The sequence below is a fragment of the Saccostrea cucullata genome, unplaced genomic scaffold (assembly GCF_032062105.1).
Source record: "Saccostrea cucullata isolate Sc308-1 unplaced genomic scaffold, CSIRO_AGI_Scuc_v1 ctg1087, whole genome shotgun sequence".
Taxonomy (NCBI): Eukaryota; Metazoa; Mollusca; class Bivalvia; order Ostreida; family Ostreidae; genus Saccostrea; species Saccostrea cuccullata.
In genome coordinates, this window is record NW_026925623.1 from 147,597 (window position 1) to 172,542 (window position 24,946).

Consider the following 24,946-nt stretch of genomic DNA (forward strand, 5'->3'; position numbering starts at 1 on the left):
TTAAACAAATTTTGTTTTGTCGTATTGCAATTGTAAAGAAACAAAATGGGACACAATGGAAAGTAAATCTTCAGTTCATGGTTATCTTGAGAAGTTATCGTAACAATAAACAGAGTTATTTGATATTGATTGCAGCTAACAATGCGATGATTTCTCCTTTTTGTGATGCGATTTCAGTAGGTGGGATAGCCCTAGTGTTTGCAACGTGTAAGCATGGAAACGGATGGACAATGAACATGATGTTCAAAGTTTATGTTAAATCCAAATGAAAATTTATTATTTTATTCAGCGAAAATATTATGCTTTAAATGGGAAAGTCGTAATCCAATAAACCAATAGATCATCAGTACAGTCACTACAACCACTCAGAGGGTATGTAAACAATGTTCTTTTTTAATCGGATTGTATAAAAAAATGATAAAGATGATGTGAGACAGATTTAGTGTTACAAAAAATCTGAGCGATTAAGGCATTTAAACATGTTAAACCCATGGGATTTTAAAGGTTAACTTCTACTATTGAATAAGAAATAAATGAATTAGTTTTTTTTTTTTTAATTTAGTAATTTAGAATCTGTAGATGCAGTATTCTGTAGTTAATCCACAAGGTATCAAGTCGAAGTATACATATTAAACCCTAATCTGAGATTCCTCTGACTCTTACCACCCACTTTCATATTGTGACTTGTGCGGGGAGAGTCAGAGCGGAAGCCATATTGAAAAGTGGGAATTCCGCGATACCAGTTGGTGTCGCAACTCTGCCTACCTTTTACAACTTTATTTCGCGGAGCTTAACTCCCAAGACGCGAGAAATAAGTAAAACAATTATTCTCCTACTTGTTAATCGTCATTAATATGATGCTTTCGCCGTTTAAACGACCCTATCACCGACAAATGAAGCATCACTTGAATTAGGTCGCCTCCTCACCATTCGACTTCTTTGCGCATGACGTCAGCGCACAAATACACAAAATTCCAATCGATTTAAATGTAACACGTTTGCGCAAAACACGTGTGGACCTTTCGGAAAAAATATGAAAGTGTTGTGAAAAAAGACATAAAACAACATAATGATGTTTCATTTATTTATTCATAAGGAAAGCAAGTATCAAAAACGACGTTTATGCTAAAATGAGGTTTAAAACACAGCATTAACGCCACACATGATATTTTCACGTGATAATTTGTTTGTGTATTTGTGTGTGACGTCATGCGCAAGGAAGTCGAATGGCGAGGAGGCGACCTAAGTCACAATATAAAAGCAGGAGTTAGAGTCAGAGGAATCTCGGATTAACAATTTTCTCCCATTCTGACCGTGGTCAAATGAGAAAGAATATTATGTAGGTCGATCATTAATATTTTGTAGCTCATTAAAATGTTGACCAATGCAAATAAAGCAAAGTTAGATATTTTACTTTGATCATGATACCCAGTCGCAGTGTAAGAAAAACTGTAGAATGAATGTAAATTGTTCATTTCAATTGGGATGGAAACAAACCCATGTTCACTTACGATGTCATATAATTATGACGTCACAATAAAGATTGAGGCATCAAGATAAAGATTAGGAGGTTTTTTGTGATCAAGCAGCCACGAGCAGGAGAGCTTTATGCATACAACGATGTGGTAATGTACATATATAATCTGACCGACTATTCAAGTTCACTCAAACGTAGTAGATGTATTTCAACTTTTGAACCCATCTAGAAGTCAACTCTTAAACAATAGTATGCATGGTGACGGATTTTATCTTTGCAGTCTTGGTAAGGCTGTACCCTATCATGTACTGTCCTGTGTCTTGTTTACGAGTAGAATCTAGATTGTACATAAGGCTTTAAACAGATATATAATTTTTTCGAAAGGCAGATATGTATCTATCCTGATATTTGAGCTACTACATATACAAAACAGTTATTCGATGTCAATATGTATCAAATATTTGAATTGGTTATGGTGATCAGGAAGTCTTTTTTGTATTAAACAAGATGTGTTTGTGAAACACTATGCTGCCGGCGGTAACAACGTTAAAAAAACATTGTTTTAGCATACATGTATAGATCACAGTCAAGGTCACAAGGTCATTGATCTTAATGTCATTTGAAGGAACTTTATTAGAGGAATATGCATACTAAATATAAAGTCTCCATCTCCTATGATTCAAAAGTTATGGTAAAAGATCGAAAGAATTATTTTAAGCATGTAGGTCACAGTCAAGGTCAAAAGGTATTTGAATTTGGTGTCTTTTGAAAGAACATTTTAAGTTGAGTACGCAATTATCAAGTCTCTACCTCTTAAAGTTAAAAAAGGATAATGGCGAAGGTTCAAATTGACAATAGACAGACAGATAAACAGCTGAAGAGACAAACAGATAAACAGACAGGACATAAACAATAATGTCTCAGATCTATCAATCCGGGCGCATAAAAACTTTAAGAACAAACCATTTCTTCACAATTATTTTTGAATAATTTTCAATTGATTTAAAAGAATAAGCTGTATATCTGCCGTAAAACAAAACTATTTTACATAAGTGGTGAGAATTATTACTGATATGTATTTTTATATAAAAATTTTGATTTTAAAACATGTTTATCGTATGATTAACACAAAATATAAGTATAAACAAAAAAAATACCTTATTTTTTTTTGCAAAAAGAATAAAGCATTTTTTTGTTTATACTTATATTTTGTGTTAATTATATACATATTGATATGCGTTCACTACTGGACGTAAAAAGTGCTGAGAACCCCATTTTTTTTTTTTACTGATACATGTAATGTTTGATAATTACTTATACGGTGCTGTTCTTGCTGATAATTACTGATATTTACTGTTATTTTAACTGTTGTTGCTGATAATTTTAGTTGTTGCTGATAAATACTGACAATTACTGTCGTCTTTACTGTTGAGTCTGATAAATACTGTGGCCACTTTTTTTTTAAGCTGGGAAGGGGTTAAAATAGTCTGAGAAACTATTATTTGTTTTAAGAAAAGTATTTTATTGAAAACCATAATGTTACAGCATACTTACCAAATTAATAATTCTAAATGAGAATTTAAAGTAATGACTGTATTTTTATTATTATCATTCTTAAATCATAATGTTCAAATTAAATCAATAAAAAGGTTTTAGGGGAAATCTTTGTCAATGGTTGTAATAATTATTTCTCGAAGAGAACTGCATGAACATATACATGTATGAGCTCTATTGCATGTATAGTTATGGATAACCCCCTCCTTTTCGATTTACTTACGATTCTCAATTTCATAAGACAGTATGAAATATTTCTCGACAAAATGTATTCATGAGAAAGCATACCTTATGCCCTAACTTTCATTGAAGTATGTGAAAAGTTCGAACAATGAAATCAAATTATTTTTAATTTTTTGAAAATATATGAAAGACCGAAGGACGGACGATGGACGCATTACTATCGCATAAGCTCTTCTAGTCTCTGACCAGCAGAGCTAAAAATTATGCATACGCGTATTTGTCCTCCTTCAGACACAAAAAAAACAGACGCGCAAGAGATTTACATGCACATGCATATTGAAACGCCTTAGCTCCTGACCTTTTGATTTTTTTTTTATAAACTGACCTACCGATTTCGCCTAATTTGCATTCCGCTAGAATTATCAAGAAATCAACTGAACTAACTCTCAAAGAGTTATCAAAGAGAGAACAAATAGAAGTTGAAATATGATGATTTTACCACTTATATATATATATATATATATATATATATATATATATATATATATATATATATATATATATATATATATATATATATATAAATTAATGACTTCACCACTTAACATACTGGTTATACAGGTCTGGACGATTTCCAATTAAGGAATTCAAGAACGATAACCTTCAATTGCTATTAATACACAGAATAAACAAGGCGCTAGTGAGAAAATAAATACAGCACATGGGTTTTAAGTTTTTTTGCAGGAAAGATTTTTTTTAGAACAAACTTTTTGTAAACGTTATGCGCATTTTGGGAATAATATAATATGCATGACAATTCTACCGTGAACAAACACGACTTGAAAGCTTAGAATACGTTTTAAGTGGGATCAAAAATATGTCACTAGGAGGTAGCAATTCCAAAAGTTAAACCTACGTTAAAAAATTGATATAAATACGGTAATTTTCAGTTTTTAGGGCTGACATGAAAATCTTATCAAATAGATATCAGTCTATTATTTTTTCAGTGGTTTTTTCCCAAATATTCATTAGTTTCTGATATGCGTGGTAAGATATTGGGATAAAACGCATGCATTCGTGGATAAGCACGGGATTCTCTTCTTCACGTTATACGCCTTTCCTTGTGCCCATTTAAAGTCTGCATATCTTAGTATTCGGCGTTCATGAAACCCATGATGATTTAAAACTCTAACATGTGTATAGCCCATACAATAAAGACTTGTGTGAGTAGATCTATAAACATGGAAATCAAGCATTATCGATGAAAATCGGACGGCTAAGCAAAATATTTTAAATGTTTTCATTTAACTTTTACAGATTTCTTCTTTAAAAAATCTTTTTGAGGAAAAAAAACTAAATTTTAAAGCACGTGTTATCTTTTTGTTCTTTAAAGATATGTTTTGGGGGGTGTAAAAATGTTGTTGTCTGATTGGTCAGAAAAATAATAACTTGTACTAAATGTACATTTATAGCAACTTTCGGTTATCGTTCTTGACTTCCATACTTGGAAATCGTCCAGACCTGCTATACCACTTCATACAGTACAAGTAAAATTCATGCAGAACATCAAATCGGCCGCAAACAATATTTAGCATTTAAGAATTTTCATTCACAATTTTAAAAGTGTCCATGCTAGGAAAGCACGTCAAGATAATGCTAATCACATTGAACAATATGAAAAATGGTTACACAGAGAGAGGCCAATATTGCCTCGGAAATTCAGAATAAAGCCGATTCGTGGAGAACCTGAGGAAGAAACAGCAATAAGGATAGAAGTAGCAAAACAACCGATTCATGGAGAAATTCAACTACTTCGACTAAGGTAAAAAATGAGCCACAGGAATGTAGCTGACTTCGACTCACAAATGGAAATAGGATAGACAAAATGGGCCTCCGGCAAAGTTATGTAGCTATCTGACTCTGAGAATGAAGAGCAAAAACCCGTCAATAGATGGCGTTATGCAGAAACTTGGCTACTTGACTATGAAAAAAACTACGTTGAGAAGAAACCATCAAAACAACCTCCTCCTGGAAAAAGCACAATCCCATCGTCAAAAGCTTAAACATATCCAGCAGCTGTTAAATCTACTGGACCAAATATACCAGGTTATATTCAAAACGCTCAGCGCCCCAATCGACCATTAATGAAAGTAAAAACTGGAAAAAGAAAAAAACTCTGCATTCGTAAAAAAAAAATAAATAAATCTGGGAAGCTCAGCTATCCGAGAAAAAACAACGAAGGAAATACCCAAAACCTTAACTACGGAGGAAACATTGGTATTAGTACAAACAATTACTACAGGCAATATCGTGATACATATACACTGTATAGGGAGAGGCAAAAAGAACCATTTTTATGGGGAGGCAAACCGAACCAGGGACAGAAATACAAACCCAAATGGTAAATAAGTGTTGAAAGTGAGAAAACATCTAAATCGACTAAAGAAAACAACCAAATAGAGCCTGAAATATTAAATTTATCCAACAGAGAACTGACAGAAACAGAGACAACATTATTGCTGAAGGGGTTATATGTAAAATATACGCCAACACCACAGGCTAATAATCAGGAATTGCAAACGGATGTCAAAGCATACACTAGACGTTTGAGATTGTCTGAATATTTCGATACGGAGGACGAGGACATATCAGACCAAGAAGAAAGTAATATCTTGTAAGAAATAAATCATCATTTAATCCGAAAAAAGGCAGTTATCGGACACTTAATGCTGTTTGTGAAACACTTGAAAATATTTCTTTCTTTAACTGTGAATTTTCAGCACATAAAGGCAAATCTCTCTTAAGAGGAAGAAAAAGCAATGAGAAATCTTTCAACGGATCCAAATATTGTGATCAAGGAGGTCGACAAAGGGGGTGCAGTTTTTATTATGAACAACAATTTTTAGAAGAATAAAATTATGGACATGTTGCAGTATAACAACTTTTATAGACAAATTAATTGAAACGATGATAAAAAAACCATGAAGAAAATAAAAAGTCTATATCATGGACCCCTTTGCCCAGACGTAACAGAAAAAGAGAAGAACTATTTTATTAATTTCGACTTCCGCGAAAGCAATTTTTTTCTAAAAAAGCATAAATCCGCTCTAATAAAAGAAACTATCAAAACTCAAAATAGGGAATACATTATCTGTCCAGATCCAGTAGACCTGATTTTCAGACCGATAGTTGGAGAACCTAATGCACCTACGTATACACAGAGACTCAGTCAATTACTGTATATTCTTTTGAAACGTCTCTGCAAAAAGGTAACTAGCTATGTTAGGGATGATCTCGATTTTCTAAACCACCTCCTCAGTAATGTCAACAAAGATTTAAAATTGGTTACCTCTGATGTTGTGAGCTTATACACAAATATACCGACATATTTAGGAATACAGGCTGTTAAGTTTTGGATGGAAAAATACCCGGATATAATCAACAGCAGATTTCAACATGATTTTATTTTGGAAGGATTGAAATAAGTTCTTAATAACAATACTTTTGCATTTGCCGAAAACCATTACATCCAAACCAAAGGCACGGCAATGGGTACCAAGGTAGCGCCAACATACGCAACCTTAACTGTAATGTTTCCAGATTTATTTTGGAACAGACATTCCGCCTCGAGAAGAGGGTAAAAAACATCAAGCAATTAAAAAAGAATCATAAACATTTGACATACATATCATCTAGATTTACTTAAAAACATAATAATTGACATTAACACTAATTTCTCGTACATGACTATGGACAAACAGACTGACGTTTATTAGAAATTATCCAGACATGTGAATTTAATTTTAAAAGTATCATTGGTATAAAACAATATGAATATGCTCTAAACATTATTTTTCTTGAAAATGTATGCATTTAAATAATCACTTACTCCTGTGAGGCTAGGAAAAGATCAGACACATGTTAAAATGCTGCAATATTGACCTGGGCGGAAACATAAACAAAACACATAGAAATCAAACCTGTACCGGGAAGTATTCCGGATTGGGAACTTTACACTAACTTTAGGCTACCTTGAAACGTTACTTAAAAGTGAACTTATTAAAGTTTGGGGAGAAAAAATTGCTGATTTGAAAGAAGCAAAGTGGAAAAGATTTTTGGACGATTGCTTCATTATTTGGCACGGCGATATGGAGAAATTACTAAACGGGCTAAAGTGGGTTAAACTCTAATATTCTATTCAATTTAGAGATAAATGATACCAAAATTACCATTTCTTGATGTTTCGGTGGAGAAAAAGAACACTAGAATAACTACTGATATATATTAAAAAGCCACCGATACACATCAGTATTTACACTTCGGCTCATGTCATCCAAACCATACTAAGAGAGCGATAGCATATAACCTGGCAAGAAAAGTGTCCACCATAGTAAGTGAGGAAAGCACAAAGAATTTACAACTAAAGAAATTAAAATTTTTCTTGTGAAACTTAAATACCCTATACGACTAGTGGATGATGGTAAAAAAAGGTTGTCTTATGAAAGAACACAACTACTTGCGACGGAAGGAAAAACAAATTATAGCTTTGTTCATACCCAAAATCAAAACCTAACAACAGTGGTAAAACAATTAAACAGGATACTAAAGGAGGATGAGGACACAAACGCAATTTACTGAAATGTTCAATTTATAAATAACAAACGCCAGGCTAAAAAATTAAAAAGAATTCTTTGTACATCCAGTTTCAAGGAAAAGAACTGTTCCGTAACAAAATGCAAAGACACAAGAAAGTAGCACTACATTTGATTTGCCATTGACCCCGTTATAAGTCGGTACATTTTATTTTGCCGAAATCGGGTGACAATTTCAAGTAAATCAATTGATGTTTTAACTTTGTTTTAAATAAATATTTTTTTTATCGAAAGAACACCGATATCTAATCTTAAATCTTAAAACAAATATGTAATTCACACTTAAGATACAATAAAAACTATGAAATTATGTAAATACTTTTACTTTATTTACAATCTAACAATTCATAAATTTTCTAATAAATTATAAGAATGTAATAAACAGAAAAAAATTGGTTTTAGTCGTAAGTTCTTTTGTAAAGTGGGCCCTTATTTTAAAAATCAAAACAAAATCAAAATCAAAATTATCATAGATTATTTCAAGAAAAAAATTAGAAAATATAAAATATCTTTGAGTTTAATATAAGTAAAGTACTGGCGTTTTTTTTTTCAATGGGTTTTCGATTTGTTTATAAAATAGCCAAGATGGTGGAGGGGGGGGGGGGGCAACAAATTAAATAAAGTATAATTGAAAGCTTATATTTAAGTTATAATACATTATATAGTCACATATTGCGAAATAGTCTTGATCATAAGTTTCTTCGAAGAGCACGACTTTTATTTCTTCCGAAGTTATTTAGTACATTCAATCCGAATGTACACGAAAGGAGACACTCAGGCACAAGCGTGGTATTTTTATTACACTTTTTGATACAGTAAACCTGCTACACTCAAATTCAAGGTCTTGAGCCGATGTCTCATGCAAAGGATGAAAACTTTCTTTTTTTCCGTCGAATATATATAAATATTTTTTTTTTCACATACTGCTTTCGACAAATTAAAATTCTAATATCCTTACCTTCAATTACATTTGTGATGTTACAAGAATTTCTTATGATGCAACTACAAACATACAGTACATGTCCAAGAATTAATTCGATATCGACGATATCGACAATATTATATCGTATCGGTATCGATCGTGATCAGCACTATTAACTGGAAATAAAACAGGAAGTATTGTACATGTATTAAACACAAGTGAATAGAGAAATATAATAGAGAACTATAACAAGTAATGTGTCGATATCGTAAAGTTCTACATCGTGTCTTGGACATAACTCAGTATAAAAGAAATATCAGAATCTTGAAAATATTATTTATTTGAATTCAGAAAAAGGTGATGGGGCAAAATTTACAGCTACAAAGGTATGTGTATTTTTCAGAGAACGGAAGATTTGGTTCTCGGAAAAGAGTGTTTTCTACGAACTGAAATCTGTAACAATAAATTACTTTAATTTTGTTATTCGTTAAAACGCGCACACAAAGGCTAGTGTGCTAACGAAATAAAGAGCCCCAAAGCCCTATGTATAAGATCATATCTGAGATATATACCCATCCTTAATAACCCTGAAAAATGCACAATGATATTTAAATGTCCAATAAAATAAACTTGTCTTTTAAACAAATATACCAAATGCTACCTTGCATTTGCTTGCAAAGCATGAGGCGTGTTACATGTAAGCGATGATTTCAGATTACCACTGGAAGAACAATTTTTTTTATAGATAATCAGACATTTACTGCCCAATATGAACAGTCCAGATGACCTTTCACAGTTAGCTGACCTTTCGGAGGACAACCTCACTAAAGTAGTCAAGACCAGATACGAAGAAGACAAAATATATGTAAGTAGTCGGTAATTATATTAATGATTGTTAATGATTCATAGCTCTACGATTACCTGTTTTTTGAGTTTGTATGTTTTGTTGTTTATCGTCCCTCTTGAGGATTTTTTCCCTTATATGGAGAGAATCCACTAGCGGTAGGAAAGTAACACATTTTTTACCTATACTCGCACTCATATATAGCAGTGAGGGATCTTTTCCTGACAACATTTACTGCGACACGGGATCTTTTTTCATCCAGTCCCAACTCAAGGACTGGTTTGCACGTCACGCATTTTGATTCGAGAAGGTGACGTAAGGAGCAACTCCTTACACCGCGACTTTTCAGGAAACACTCTAAAAACTGCGCTACGTGGTTGAGGGACAACTTCGGACATGAATATTATATGTACTGGACATTCCGTAATCAAGAAAGTTTTACTCTGGGCTATTCCGAGTTATTAAAACGTGTGTGTGTGTTTGCATGTTCGCGTTACAACTCTTCTTTGTTTTATGTGACTTGACCTGATTTTTTTCAATATACAAAATTATATATTTCACTGCTTGACTTTCGTTTAATAAATTTTCATTTAGACGTCTCCATATCAGTGAAATATTCTGGAGAGGGACCTTAAACAGTATACAATCAATCAATCATTACAAGTTAATTGTGGTAATGTTCTTGAAGATCTAAATACATATATCTCCTAACATAAAGGTGCAAGGGGTTCCGAGCCTCTCGCCTTAGAATTTTCAGAGTTGTTAAACTTCTACGTAAAGGAAATAAATCATGCCCCCCTCCCCAACACACACAAGGACACAAGGATATACGGAGCCTTAACAATGTAGGCTGTTTATCTGAAGAATAGGATTATGAAGTAACTTTTTTTAAATACATTTTTTCTTGCGCAATAAGGTTTTATAGTTCTTTTATTTAAGTAAAACATTTCCAACATATGTTTTTGAGTTTATTTGTTTTTTTCAAACCCACTTCCCGGGGAGGGAATCCCGAATTCGCGCATGATCAACCATAAATTGGGATTTAAATAATATTTTCCAAAAATCTCCTCTCAGCCATTCAATTTAGATCTGCAATAACCAAAAGAGCGCTAGGGTTTAATATTTGAAAGCCACAAAAGCCTTGATTCCGATTATCTTATCTATAGAATCTACAGGGTTTTTTAAATTCTTATTTTGAAGTAAAAAATAACTCCTGACAGACAACCTACCTTTCAAGAATTATAAAATGGCTACTGGAATTTAAAAAAAAAAACACAAAACCATCATATTGTGCCAGGCAAATACCATGAGTATCGATATCAAATTTGACACTCCTTTGGCATATATTTTAATGCATGGGCCCTGAGGTCTACGCAGACAATATGTAAGTGGAGGTAAACCGGATTCCATGGGCTTAATCCAGGCTACGCAGGCACGAGAATGCTAGATTGATTAATCGATTATATATTGTTTAACCTCCATCATAATTTTTTTTTTGAAATTTTTGAATTTTTCACTTATATGGGGACGCCACCACTTGCCGTTGGAGAGCAGTGAGGGATCTTTTTCGTGCCATCATTTACTGCGACACGAGACCTCGGTTTATACAGTCTCATCCAAAGAACAGATCTCCACATCCCAATGTGGGATTCGAAAACGCGACGTAAAGATTGACTCCTTAATAACTTCTGCGACTCTAGAGCAGACGCTTTAACCACTGCTCCACACGGGCTACTGAGAATGCTATAGAGTTCGCCCCTAAGGCAATTTGCCCTTTTTGGATTAGAATATGTCATACATTTGCACCCCCTCTAAGGTCTGCTCATCGTATTTATATATTCATTTGAGTATCCGAGATCTGAATTTCTATTTTATGCACATACACTTTTTAATTACACACTTAAGTAAATTAAAACAGGCCGGATTTTTTGCATATGCGATATGTCTGACATAACAATAGCCGTTTAAAACCTGCTGGGCTTCCAACGGGTCTGACAGGTGTAATCTATTTCTTTTCTTTTCCCTTTGCCGATCTGGAAGTTTCAAGGACAGAAGACTTGGCAAACCGAGGTTCACTTTTAAGAACATCCCTCATGTAGAATGAAGTAAAATGTGTTGCCTAATGAGCTGTCTGTAAAATTTCTTCTACTGTTGCTCCTTTGAAAAAGGCCAATGAAGTTGCCAGTCGTCTTGTGCACGTACGCTACATAAGGAATCAAATTTCCGCTCATACGCAAATTTGAAAAGAGATACAATCCATCTTGATATGGAACTCTTGGGTGCTGGTTTTTGTAGACCAGATTAGTAAGTTAAAAATAAACACTTTTCATTACCACAAGAAGTCTTTGTTCTTTCCAGATATATTCTTTATGTTCTATACGGATTTTCGGACCTGTGTCCCTTCAAAATGATTGACAGGAACTGATGATATGTTTTACGTCTAAATATCATCATCAATGTTTCTAAGTCATTTTTCTTTCTTTTTGTATTTTTAGACAAACGTTGGTGAAATTCTTCTTGCAGTTAATCCTTGCAAAGATCTTTTAATATACACAGAAAATGTAAGCTATGAAGAACTTTTTATGATCATTTTTTCCAAGAATTATGCTTTGCTTTCGAATTTAATTAAATATAAATATTACATTTAGACCAAGAAGCAATATGACTGGAGAAATTTCGAAGCAAAACCTCCTCCACATGTGTTCGACATTGCAACTAGAGCGTATCGACGCATGCGTCAGGCAGGAGGAAACCAGGTTATACTGGTGTGCGGCGAATCAGGTGCTGGAAAGACCGAGAGTGTAAAATACATGGTTGAACACCTTATGCACATGGTTGGTCATGGAACCGAAGACCTAAACGAAAGGATCGTTAAGGTATAATATCTGAAAGAAAAACAGTGAATTCTATAAATGAAATAGCAAATAATTATGGTAATATTGGCAATGCCAATGATTTTTTTTTTAATTTGGAGTTGGAGGGGGAGAGATTGGAGTTAATCAATGAAAGAGAGATAGGGAGAGAGAGAGTCTTTAAAAAATCAAGTATTTTTTAGAAACAATTTGATTAAAAATTTATTTCTTTTTGCTTTTAATTAATAAAAAACTCGAAATTTTATAGATTAACATCTTACTTGAGAGTTTTGGAAACGCCAGAACAAAGATGAATGTCAATTCTAGCAGGTTTGCCAAGTTTTTACAGTTGAGCTTTGGAGAAGACGACCGAGTAATAGGAGGTGAAAAGATTATGACAATATACTGTTATTTATTTATTATTTATTTATCTATCATCAATTTTCTTTCAAAACTTTTAAAACTTTGACTTAAAAAATGGAGATCATAGTTTTTTTTTTTATGAAAAGACTATCAAGGAATTTTCACAGTAAAGTAGACTTTACAGTTTTTTTCACTTATATTTAATCTGAAATTTTATAATCAAAGCATTCAAAAAATGCTACCTTGAAGTGTATGCAAAGTTCAGGGAAAACTGATACTCTTTTTTTTTCAATTTAAGCAAAGGTTCAGGATTACATGCTTGAAAAATGTCGAGTTGTATCCAGGACTTCTAATTGCCATGAAGGAAACTTCCACATCTTTTATGCCCTATTTGCTGGATTGTCCGAAAAGGAGAAACAAGACCTTTATCTACAGAAGCAAGAAACTTACGAGTTTGTTATACTTTTCTTTTTGCTGTTTGCTATATATAAAGAGGTGTATATAAATATTGCTTCACGTCAGCAAAGAAACATAGTAGTGTCCGAAAAATTCCCTGAAATGGTCTTACAAATATTCTTAATGAATTTCAATGGAGAAAATAAAATCGTGTTCTTGAGTCAGTATGTATTTATATTGATTAAAAGTTTCATTTAGAAAACAACTTAAGAATATGTGAACCTGACGATTTTATATTGATTAAAAGTTTCATTTAGAAAACAATTTAAGAATATGTGAACCTGACGATTTAAATCTTATCGTGCAACTCGATTTGCTAAAGATGGGTCAATGTCGTAATCATAATTAAAAGATATGAACTTGCTATAAAACTAGTTTAAAGATCGTAAACGCTGATTTCATAGTGAAATGAATCAAAATTTAATTAATATTGCATCGATTTTATAACATTTTGGCTTTTTGCGTATTCTACCGAGCCCACTTGCTACAAGTGCGAACCGGTAGAGCTTCAGTCTCGACAGAGACTTCTGGTTATTCTAACATGCGATATATTTAAAATTAACTGAACACATTTTAATTTGATTTTAAGCCATCGTAACAAATAAATGTGCTTTAAGAGTCAGTTTCTTTAAAAAGACAATTGTAAATTTATAACATTTTTAGCTCTACTGGTCAGAGACCAGAAGAGCTTATGCGATAGTAATGCGTCCGGCGTCTGTCTGTCTGTAAACAATTTTTCAAAATGCTACTCCTACAGTTTTGGTCTGATTTCTCATTATAACTTGGCACACAAGTAGACTACACTAAGATACATAATTCTGTGTATCGGTTTTTGATGTTGATGAACGGTGTTGCCGTGGTTACTAAAATAGAAATTTTTGTGAAATGCTTTCAAAATGCTACTCCTCCTTCAATTTTGGTCTGATTTAAAATTAACTTGGCACACAAGTAGACTACTCTAAGAACATAAAGAGACTTTATCAAGGATCATTATTCTATTTATTGCTATTGTAAAGTTTCAATTTCCAACTGCTTAAGTACTTTTTTCTTCCTTTGCTATAAGTACAAACCAGTAGAACTTCAGTCTCGACAGAGACTTCTGGTTGTAGGGAAGCTTGAGAAAATTAGGCAATTTTAATGAGGACAGAGGAAATTCAAACTATAGTAATGTGCTTAATGCATACTATAACCATGAAAAAAAATAGAATATAAGATTTATACACCAATGTTTTATAGTATGGAATCAAGTTATTTTAAACTGCATTTTATAAGTTTTTTTTTACTTTCTTTATTTCAGTTAAGATTTTTGAATTTAAAAATGGTCATTTCCAGGGCCTGTTAACATAGAAACCAACGTATGTGCATTTATCAAAACTCAGGCTGTCATTTTCAGGGCCTGTTAACACAGAAACCAACGTATGTGCATATATCAAAACTCAGGCTGTCGTTTTACAAGGAACTTGTCCTCTATCTGTTGATACCATAAAACTGTTGTTTTATAAGGAAATTGTCCTCTTTCTGTTGATACCATTTTTTTAAAATTACAATTTTGTCAGGGTCACATATCCTTAAGGAAAGGAAAACTATTTTAATATAGGATACCAGGTCTTCCAAAAATTTACCGGAATTCCGATGAGTCTGAATTATTATTATAAGCAGATCTATTTATGCATTCAAAATCTTATATATTATCTTATCTATATAGCTAGAAGAAGAAGAAAACGCTTGCTGTTATCTCCAACTCGACATATAGAAAAAATAGACACATTGTCAATTCACAATTGTCACTTCCATTCATAGGTCGACTCGATATATTACAGTGTGTTTGAAATTAAAGATAAAAAAAAAGTTTGACGCGGCTGTTTTCTGTTTGGACATTTTATTTAAAACGATCTTAATATTTACCTAAAAGCCAAGTTTTTTGATAAAAGTGAGAAGACTATGTTTGCTGTACTTGTGCTCCCGATCTGCATTCTTTGAATAGACATCTGAGTTTGAATACTGTTTGATAAAGTATTTCCATATTTCAAACTGAAATGGAGTTTCATATCTGAAGACTACTAATACGTTGTTTAAATAATTTAGTTTTTTATCATTCTAACTTATCTTTTGTGTATGTAACAGGATACTTCAAGGAAGTGCTGAAAATTTACAACATGAAAAGAAAGAGGAATATCGCAGCAGATTTAAATCAATTCAACAAATTTTATCACAAATCGAAATGACAGAAGAAGTAAGAAATTTATTTACAAATTCAAACTATAACATGAAATTCAACTAATTTCTGATATTCCATTAAATTAGTCTTAAAGTTTTGTAATCATCACCATACTAATCTCTAGGAACAAAAGATAATGAAAAAGATGCTAGCTGCCATGTTGCATTTGAGTGAAATCAAATTTGATGAAAAGGAAAGCAGTGTTAAAATAAAGTATGAGGAAACTCTAGAGCAAGGTACACTACATCCTGTTTCACATTTAAATCAGTGTAATATTCAGTTTTCAACAAATACAATACAAAGAGCTGTTCCCAGCATTTTGAGAAATATGTTCCAAAACATGACTTATTAAGCAGTATACATTGACTTTGACATAGTGAAAACTTTAGTCATCTATAATTATGAATCTTACATTTTGATTAACTATAGAGAAAACATTGATTAAGAAATGTAATTACTATAACACATAAGTAATCACTATGACAGAAAAGTAATCACACCGAAACAATCGTAGACGATTAAATTCACAGGATATTCAGATATTTTTAAAACAGAGGTATTTACATCATCACAAATGCATGTGGTTCAAAAGATTTATGATAACTAATGCATCGTTAACGATGTCAATTTAAAAATTATTTTTAGAAAAATAATTTCACTGACATTTCGAAGAAATTATATTGTCTTTTGCCAGAATTCAAGTATGATTTTGACATCGCATTTTTAAATGTTTGTACGTCATATTTACATTCCTAATAACATTACGCTACAGTCTCGAGAATCCTTGAACGCTCCGCCCACTGTTCATTTTGATTTGTCAAAATTAATAAAAAAATATTCAACAGGGAGTAGCCCAGGGTGTAGCTCTGATTTTTCAGGATGTAGTCCTCAGATGAGGGAAATAGTTTCTTGTCATAGAAAAAGACAGTTTTATGTTATTAATTTTATATAGAGCAACAAATTTGGTATAAAGGAAATCACTATGACACAAAGTAATCACTATGGCAAAATAGTAATCACTATAACACAATAGTAATCTTTATGACACAAACCGTTCACGGAAGCTCAGTCGGTAGAGCGCTCGCTCCGTGATCGGGAATTGGTGAGTTCCTATCTCGGCCGCGACTGACCTAGTCGTTAAAATGGTTAGCAACTGTTCCTTCGCCATGCGCTCGGCACTTTGAAGTGAAAGTTGCGGGTCCTTCGGATGAGACCTTAAAAACCAAGGCCCCGTGTCAGCTGCAGGCGTTGGCACGATAAAAATCCCTCACTGCTCAATGGCCTTGAGTGCAGAGTAAAGGTCAAAATTTGAAGCCCTTCACCGCCATACGGTGACGTCTCCATATGAGTGAAAAATTCTCGAGAGGGACGTTAAACAATATACAATCAATCAATCAATCTATGACACAATAGTAATCACTATGAGACAAAAGTAATCACTATGACACAATAGTGTATGAGCTACAATTTAGTTCTCCAAAACAAGCTGAAATGTAATTTGAAAATTGGATGTAAGAGAAAGATTTCCTGACTTCATTGGGCATAGAGTTCCAGAGGTTTCCTGCCTCAAATCTAAACGATTTCATCCCATACCTCGTTGTTCTTAGTCTTGGGGCCTCCGCAATTATTATATATCTTAAATTGTATGAATTATATTTAAAAACGGGATCTTGCAAAAATACAAAACATAAATCTTAGATAATTCCAAAAGTTTTTAGGGCAATGACACGAATTCTTCTGGATTTTAGAGATGGTAGTTCAGATTTATGTAAAAGACTTTCATAAGTACTTTTAAAACCTTCATAAATAAATTTTAAAGCTCTCTTCTGAATTTTCTTTATCTTACGAATGTTCTGTTCTGGACAAAAATGCAATGTTAAGGGGCAATAACTGAAATTTGAATTGATGAAAGAGTGATATATTGTAAGTTTTTCTAACAGAGTCACTAAAAATCAAACCAATGATCAAATATGAAATTAACCTATCTCTGTAGCTGCAGACTGAGTGGTATAACCAACATGTCTATTGTTTTCCGACAGTCTGCAACTACCCAAAAAACACACCCTATAAAAATCACAAATTCACAGATACATCTAAAGACACACAAACACAAGCTCAAGTCTCCAAGACACCATAGCTATCAAAAGGACACTGTACTTTCGGTTAGACACAAATTAAAATCACAGAGACACCATATAGCTAGTCACAAAGACACTAGGGAACCAGTGTAAATCAGTTATTACAAAACACCTCAAACATTATTCTATTGCCGCTTATAAGTAGGAGATAAAATATTTAACCTTTAACTTTTTTTAAACCTATTTAGCCTTTATTTTTCACAAAATTTGTTTGCATTTGTAAAAATATTTAAATGAACATTTTCGAAGTTTTTATTGATTTATTAATCCATAATATAGATAATTATACCTAAGGATCTTTTAAAAATGCTTTTATATAATGCAAATTTTTTTTAACTCTTGAACATGTTGAGTTCGGTAAGAAACTACTTTTTGATGAATTCTTCGCTCTGTTATTCGAAGATTTAAAGATTAAAATGATGATTGTTATTCAATTGATTAAAGATAAAACACAAAAAAAATATATAATCGAAATAAAAATGAAAAAATAGGTTCTTGTTCTTTTAAATATAATGTGGATATTAACGGTTTATGTGTCAAAAATTTATTGACAATCATTGCGAAACAGTTACGTTTACAAAATGAATTTTTAGTATATTATCTTCAGTTTCAATTCTTTTTACCCGGGGTATATCATAATGAGTATCAAAATAATTGTCCCTTTAGTAAGAATTATAATTTATAATTTTTCATATGCTTCGGTTAAATTCAAGTTTTGTAAAAATAATCATCAAAATCTATCCCTGTACGATGTGTATGTATAGTTTCCTGATAGTTGACCGGGGACTGGTCGACACAACAATTAAGGTCTATTGTCTGATTAGTCGATATAATGTACACTGTTAATCTGTTAAATCTTACGCCGCTTCCCAATGTGTAAAAATCTGGTCGGGTGTCATATTTAATCTGATCGACTGTTCTTCCGAAAATCGATCTTGAAATAACAATCATTGAACACTGACAATTACTGCTACATAATTAAAAAAATACTGACGTTTAACCACGAAATAATTCAAATTATTAAAGATGGAATAGTCAAATTTTGCCTATTGAACATTTTTATATAGGTGTCACTCCACCCGAAAAAAGAGACTACATTCCTATGAATTAAGCAGCGGAACGTTACTTCTACACATGAAAGAAAAATGCCTTATTTTCTTTAAAAAAAACCGCACATTGTAATACAGATTTTGTGTTTATGGATGAACATAATTTTTAGAACAAGTGTTCAAACAAATGATTTTTAGTAGTGAAAAAAATTAAGATATTTGCTTTTGTTCTCAGTGCCCGAATTTATGCATGTTGACAAAATTTCATTATTGAAACGACGATCGAGACAAAATAATATTATATATTGAATTATATTTAGTCTTAATATTGAGAAAAAACTTTAAACGTATCAAGAAAATTTAAATATTTGATATAGGATGCGCAAAGTTGGATTAATTAGGTTTGGCCATTAAGTCACCATTAAGCTTAGTATAAAGGTGGCTTTATGGTAGCTTAATGAAGTTTTGACATTAGGCACCTATTAGTTGCAGCTTAATAGTGGCTTAAAGGACTTAACTTTAATAAACCACCATTAAGTCCCAATTAAGCCACATGAAGCAAATGCATAAAGGTGGTCTTTTGTCATGTGAATTTTGATTCCATTTATATCAAAAACAATGTTTTTATTTTGTGTTTTGTTTCCAATAGAAAATGCCGGAAATTTTCAGGGTTGGCTTGTAGATTTTATTTAAAGAGAACCATCTAATGGGAGATCAACTGTCATGTTTTAAAGCTGCGACAACCTGTTCTAAAGATTTATCAGACCGTGACAAGGTGTTATTGTCTGCAGAATTGTAAAGATTACATTTATCAAATTAAGAACGAATCATTTTTAAATATGTTAAATGGAAGGGGACCAAGTATAGATCCTTGTGGGACACCTTTAATGATGTTTAACATGTCACTCACGTGATGCGTTAATTTGACACATTTTATTTTCTGCATGAAAGATAGCTATATAGCATTTATTGTGCTGTTTCAGATAGTCCATAGGCTTTAAGCTTCAAAAGGAGTAGTTCTTGCGGAAGACAATCAAAGACCTTTGACTTTGAAAGATCCATTAAAATAGCTGAAATGTATTTATTTTTAGCCATGGCATACTTCCAGTCTTCAATAACTCTTAATATAGTTGACTGACATCCGAAACCTGACCAAAAGGCTGACGAAAATGGATTAAAAATGTCATTAAAGAAGTTTGGTTTCCCAATCATAGTAATACATATTGCTTTTTAAATGATGTTTCTGGCATTATGCGTATCATATATTTCACATAGTACAGAGCTTTTATTTTTGTCAAGAATGTTGAAATTTAAATCACTCGCTATGATGTAGTTGTCATATCTACTTATGATTTTAGTAAGAGTTTGAATGCAGTCATCAAAACAGACTTTGTTTTCCATCTGAGGCAGTTTATAAGAACCCACAAAAACCATGTTGGAACATTTGATAATACCTCTATGCTTACTGACTCTATGTCTTTGAATTCAAGGGTGATTTTACAGTCTCCTGCTGCATCAGATCTTAAGTATGCTAGGACTTCTCCACCATGCTTATTTTGGTTGGCCCGCCATAAGGTGTAGTTGTCAGTTGTAAACTTGGCATCAGGATAGGAGTCATCGAGTTTAGTCTCTGCCAGGAACAGCGATGCGACAAAATAACGTCTTAAAATGTCTTGAATCTGCTCATACTTTCCTGCAGGACTATTAATATTAAGATATCCACAGATCAATTGTGAAGGATGTGTTCTGACTTTAACAAACTCCTGCCAGATTTCGTAATAGTTAATTTGGTCTTCCTCGTTGGATTCACATTTGTTTAGGCAATGCACTGTTTCAGGTATTTCGATCCTGATAAAATTCATATTTATCCTTTCAGCATCTGATGCAGTTAGTGTGGTGTTATATATGACATATTTGAAAAAAGTTTGCATTTTGGGACATAACCAGGATGACAATAAAGAAGCTTGATTGCCAGTTAAACATTTACCTTGACATCTAACATTACATTGTGTGCAGATCACAAGTTTCTGATTTTTGTCGGGTTTGTTTACTGCAAACCAGACAGGGGAATTCTATAGGCCAAGGGTTTGAAAACATGTCACCGAGGATAAGAATTCTCAGTATTAAAACATATTTTTCAACTGAGCCGTGTCTGAGGGATTTGTCGCTGTTTCTGACAAACAAAGGAAATTTTGGCGGGTACAATTTGCACAATAAACAACGTCTTAAAATTGTTCATAGTTGTAACTGGACTTACAAATGTCTTCTATGGATGTTACAGAGTCATCCGTAGAAGCACTTTGATGAGTAGACGGTGTAAGTCTTCATAACGTCGATGTGATGTTCAGAGCTTCTATACAATGAAAAGTCCGTTCCGCCATTGTTATTCACATTACATCACACATTCGAGATTTCTTGAACGCCCCACCCACAGTTAAATTTTTATTAGGTAAAATATTAATACATATTCACATATTATCATATACAAATACAAATAGACAAAAATAAAACAGTAAAACAGCAAAAGAAAACGTCCCTCGCGAGAATTTTCACTCAGATGGATACGCCCAATGTATTTTGAATAAGAGCCAAATTTACCACTGAAAAAACATTACCAAATTTCTTACATAAAATATGAAAAAAAAAATCTGTAATGTTAGATAAACCTAAGCTGTAAAGTTATATGAGTCTTCTTTTGCTTAAATTGATTTCAACTTGAGGATTAATTATGACACTGGTTAACTATAGCTATCAGCTTTCATTTACTATAATCACTGTGATGATTATGAAACTACTTTACTATATAGAGTGAATTATTGATGGCTATGGTCCCAAGTTAGAGTAGTACGTTTGACACTATTGTGACTTAAAAAACTATGATTTCCTATAATATAATATAATAACCCTGCAGTTTTGATTAGATATGATAATTTTAGTTTACTATAATATTTTACTTAACATGTAGTTTTTTAGGGTAAATGAATGACACAACATTAAAAAAATAATGCTTTGTATTGTCAAATGGACAAGCTAAGTGGACTGAGATTGATTTTTCCCAGAAATACAAGGGTTGATCCAAAAGTAATGTCACAACTTTGATAAAAATTGCTATAGATTGACGTAAAGTACCAAAGTTATACATGATGTAAGCATTATTTATTTCTAATCATACATAAAAAATTCAAAGGAATATAATGTATACTTTCTGAAATATCAGATTTTAAACATTGTGCGTTTATAATAGTCGCCGCAACTAAATATATAACGTCATATGAAGGATACGCAACGTCATACTTTTAAGTGTTTACTATGGAATCCGGAAAAGGCCATGCAGTTCACTATCGCATCATCACACCATCGAGGTTTTGGTTGATAATGCAATGACACGATAATGCGATGACAATGGAGCGATGGTACGATAACGATTAAGTGATGGTGCGATAGTGCGATGACGATGAAGCGATGGCGCAATAATGCGATGATTATGGTGCGATAGCACGAAGAAGCGATGTTGCGATGACGCAATTTTGCGATAGCGATGACACGATGGCGCGATGACGATGGCCGTGGGTACAATGACAATGAGGCGATATTCACTTTTACTCTATCGTTTTATCGCACCCTCGTAATCGCATTATTGCGCAATCGCATCATCGTTATCGCGCTATCGCACCATAGCTCCATCGTCATTGCACCATCACTTATATCACTTATATCATTATCGCAACATCGTATTTTCGCGCCATCGACCTATTAGTCGATTATCAATGGTGTGATTGTGAACTGCATGGCCCTACCCGGATTCCATAGTTTTCCCTTTATTTTAAAAAAATATGTGTGAATGGCAAACAGTTTCACCAATTCCACTTTTTAAAAGAGTTTTTGGTACAGTAATACGCTCCAAATTTTATGATTAAGCACTCTGTCAAAAGTTTTGAACAGTAGCAAAAACAGACTTAGAAATTCACATATATGCATGTCACTCTATACATCTGTCTTTTTCACGTCAGACACCATTGAACTTTTCCGTCTGATCTCCTATATTTCAGTCTTCTTGTCCTCTGCTGATCATTCAGTGACCGATCACCCGCCCAAAATTGCTGAAACCATCTATTAAGATGTGTCTTATTTACATTTTTTTATTCTGTAAATCTGATTAATGAACGTAACTGTCACTTGTGATGATTCTCATATTTTGAAGCAACAAATACATTACAACTCGTCGGTCCGTTTTTTCCCATTTCGACAATCTTTTTGTTCAATCCAACAGAATTAAAAAAAAAGTTTATGATCGCAAATAGCAATGCCGTCATTTAATTTTCAATTAAAGACTAGAAAATGACGAGAATTACGTCTAAAAAATTGGGAGATTGGGTACTTTTTAGAATCTTTTTAATGTGTTTTTCTTTTTCATACAAAAAAAACAAAAAAAACAACGCGGGTATGTTAAGGCAGCACATGGACCAGAATTCGGCGAATTAAGACTTTTTTATAATTATGTAACACTAATAAATCGGAAAAGTCAAGCATAAAACTTTTGCTTTAATTATGCATTCTATAGACTTCAATTGGACTTATACTACATGAAGCACTTCACCACGACGTCACCACGTGACGTCTATAATTAGAAAATATGCCTTAATGAAAAAGTGAAAAGTTCAACACTACCCCCGGGGATAATTAATTTCAATTTGTAATAATAATTATGTAAAAACCTCTCTGTACCATGAAAAGAGCTGCTAGACTCCTACTGTCCTATCACAGAAATAATAATTCAACACTTTCTGACGAAACCTTCCCAAAATTGTTACATTTTGTTCATAACATCGAAAAAAAAATGCATTAATTCCCATAAACCCTACGATTCTAGCAGCACTTTCCAAAAACAATAGAATAAGAACTTTAGATAGAAAAAAAAATTAAGTTTCAAAGTGTGCGGCGTAGTGTTGAACTTTTGCATCTTATTTGTTACGAGCGACAGAGGAAAGGCTGATCGGGAAGTAAACACGTTCCCTGCTTTAATTTTACGAAGAAATTGTTGAAGTATATTACCATACCTTATTCATAAGCTTTATTCCCACATGAATCACACATGATATTAATTCTAAATGCTTTTAAACTCCGATTTCTTGTGTTTGTTTACAAGTATACTCGTTACGTTTCACTTTCACTCTGCTACTGCATGATCAACAGTTATGACGTCACGGGTTTGGTATTTAACCCCTGTGATAACTACAGAGACCCAGAAACGACAAAATTCTGTTTGTATTATGCCTCTGCATATTTTGATTAATTTTACGACCTCAAATCAATCTTAGATATCGAATATAATAAACTGTTATCTCTAAACTTCACGTCATGTAGCTTACTATGACGTCATATCATATAGGCAAGTAGAATATTTGGTTGTAACCTTAACCTACCTGCGCGTCAAAATTTCAATGTAAATAACATTTAAATTTGTGCACGTTGTGATATATTGTATTTGATAATGTGACGCCAAATATAAAAGATATGGACACTGTGACATTACTTTCGGATCAAAGCTCGTAATAGAACAAGTGTAAATAATTATAATAATAAATGTCCATTTATAGCTGCTGAACTATTAGGGGTGGAAAAAGAAGATCTAAGGAAAGGCTTGATTAAAAAATCCGCAACTGCAGGTAACTTACTTAACTTTAATCACAAATTTTTCACGGACTTATGAAAAGTATATTTACTTCGATTACAAATAAATTTAATTTTTGATTTATAGGTAGCGAAAATACAAAGACAGAAGCTGAAGTTAATAGAGATGCACTAGTAAAGCATACATATGATAGATTGTTTGGATGGGTAGTAAATAAGATTAACAAAAACCTGGATCCGAATAGAAAAAGGTTTGTATATTAAGTCATATTTTTAAAGATATGTAATTTTTTATGAAACTTTTTACTCTACTGTGGATGGATATTAATGTTTTATATATATTTCATTAGACCATAAACCGTTGAAAACAAATAAAAGTAAAATAATAAATCAACAATAATATACAAAAGCATAACCTATGATTTATAGTTGAATTTATTATTAGATCATGTTTCACCTGTGACAGACGGAAATTAGTCTTTCATTAAATGATGAATTTTTCTTTTCCTTAACGGTTTTTTTTCTCAAATTAAATCTCGTTTAAATAAAAGAAATCTTAACTATCGACTTAACAAAACATGAATAGTGAAAAATGCCTCATCCGACA

At 32.7% G+C, this 24,946-nt stretch overlaps 1 protein-coding gene across 1 annotated transcript in view; it reads left to right on the top strand.

Moving 5' to 3' along the window:
* Positions 1-9,524: 9,524 nt before the first annotated feature.
* LOC134269378 (unconventional myosin-IXb-like) overlaps positions 9,525-24,946 on the top strand; it is a 39,648-nt gene continuing 24,226 nt past the window's right edge. Inside the window, exons 1-9 of the mRNA XM_062751573.1 lie at positions 9,525-9,653; positions 12,128-12,193; positions 12,281-12,508; positions 12,753-12,867; positions 13,146-13,299; positions 15,428-15,536; positions 15,646-15,757; positions 24,306-24,374; positions 24,467-24,590. Of these exons, the coding sequence (XP_062607557.1) occupies positions 9,558-9,653; positions 12,128-12,193; positions 12,281-12,508; positions 12,753-12,867; positions 13,146-13,299; positions 15,428-15,536; positions 15,646-15,757; positions 24,306-24,374; positions 24,467-24,590 (1,073 nt within the window). The 5' untranslated portion in view covers positions 9,525-9,557. The remainder of the gene's footprint in view (positions 9,654-12,127; positions 12,194-12,280; positions 12,509-12,752; positions 12,868-13,145; positions 13,300-15,427; positions 15,537-15,645; positions 15,758-24,305; positions 24,375-24,466; positions 24,591-24,946) is intronic.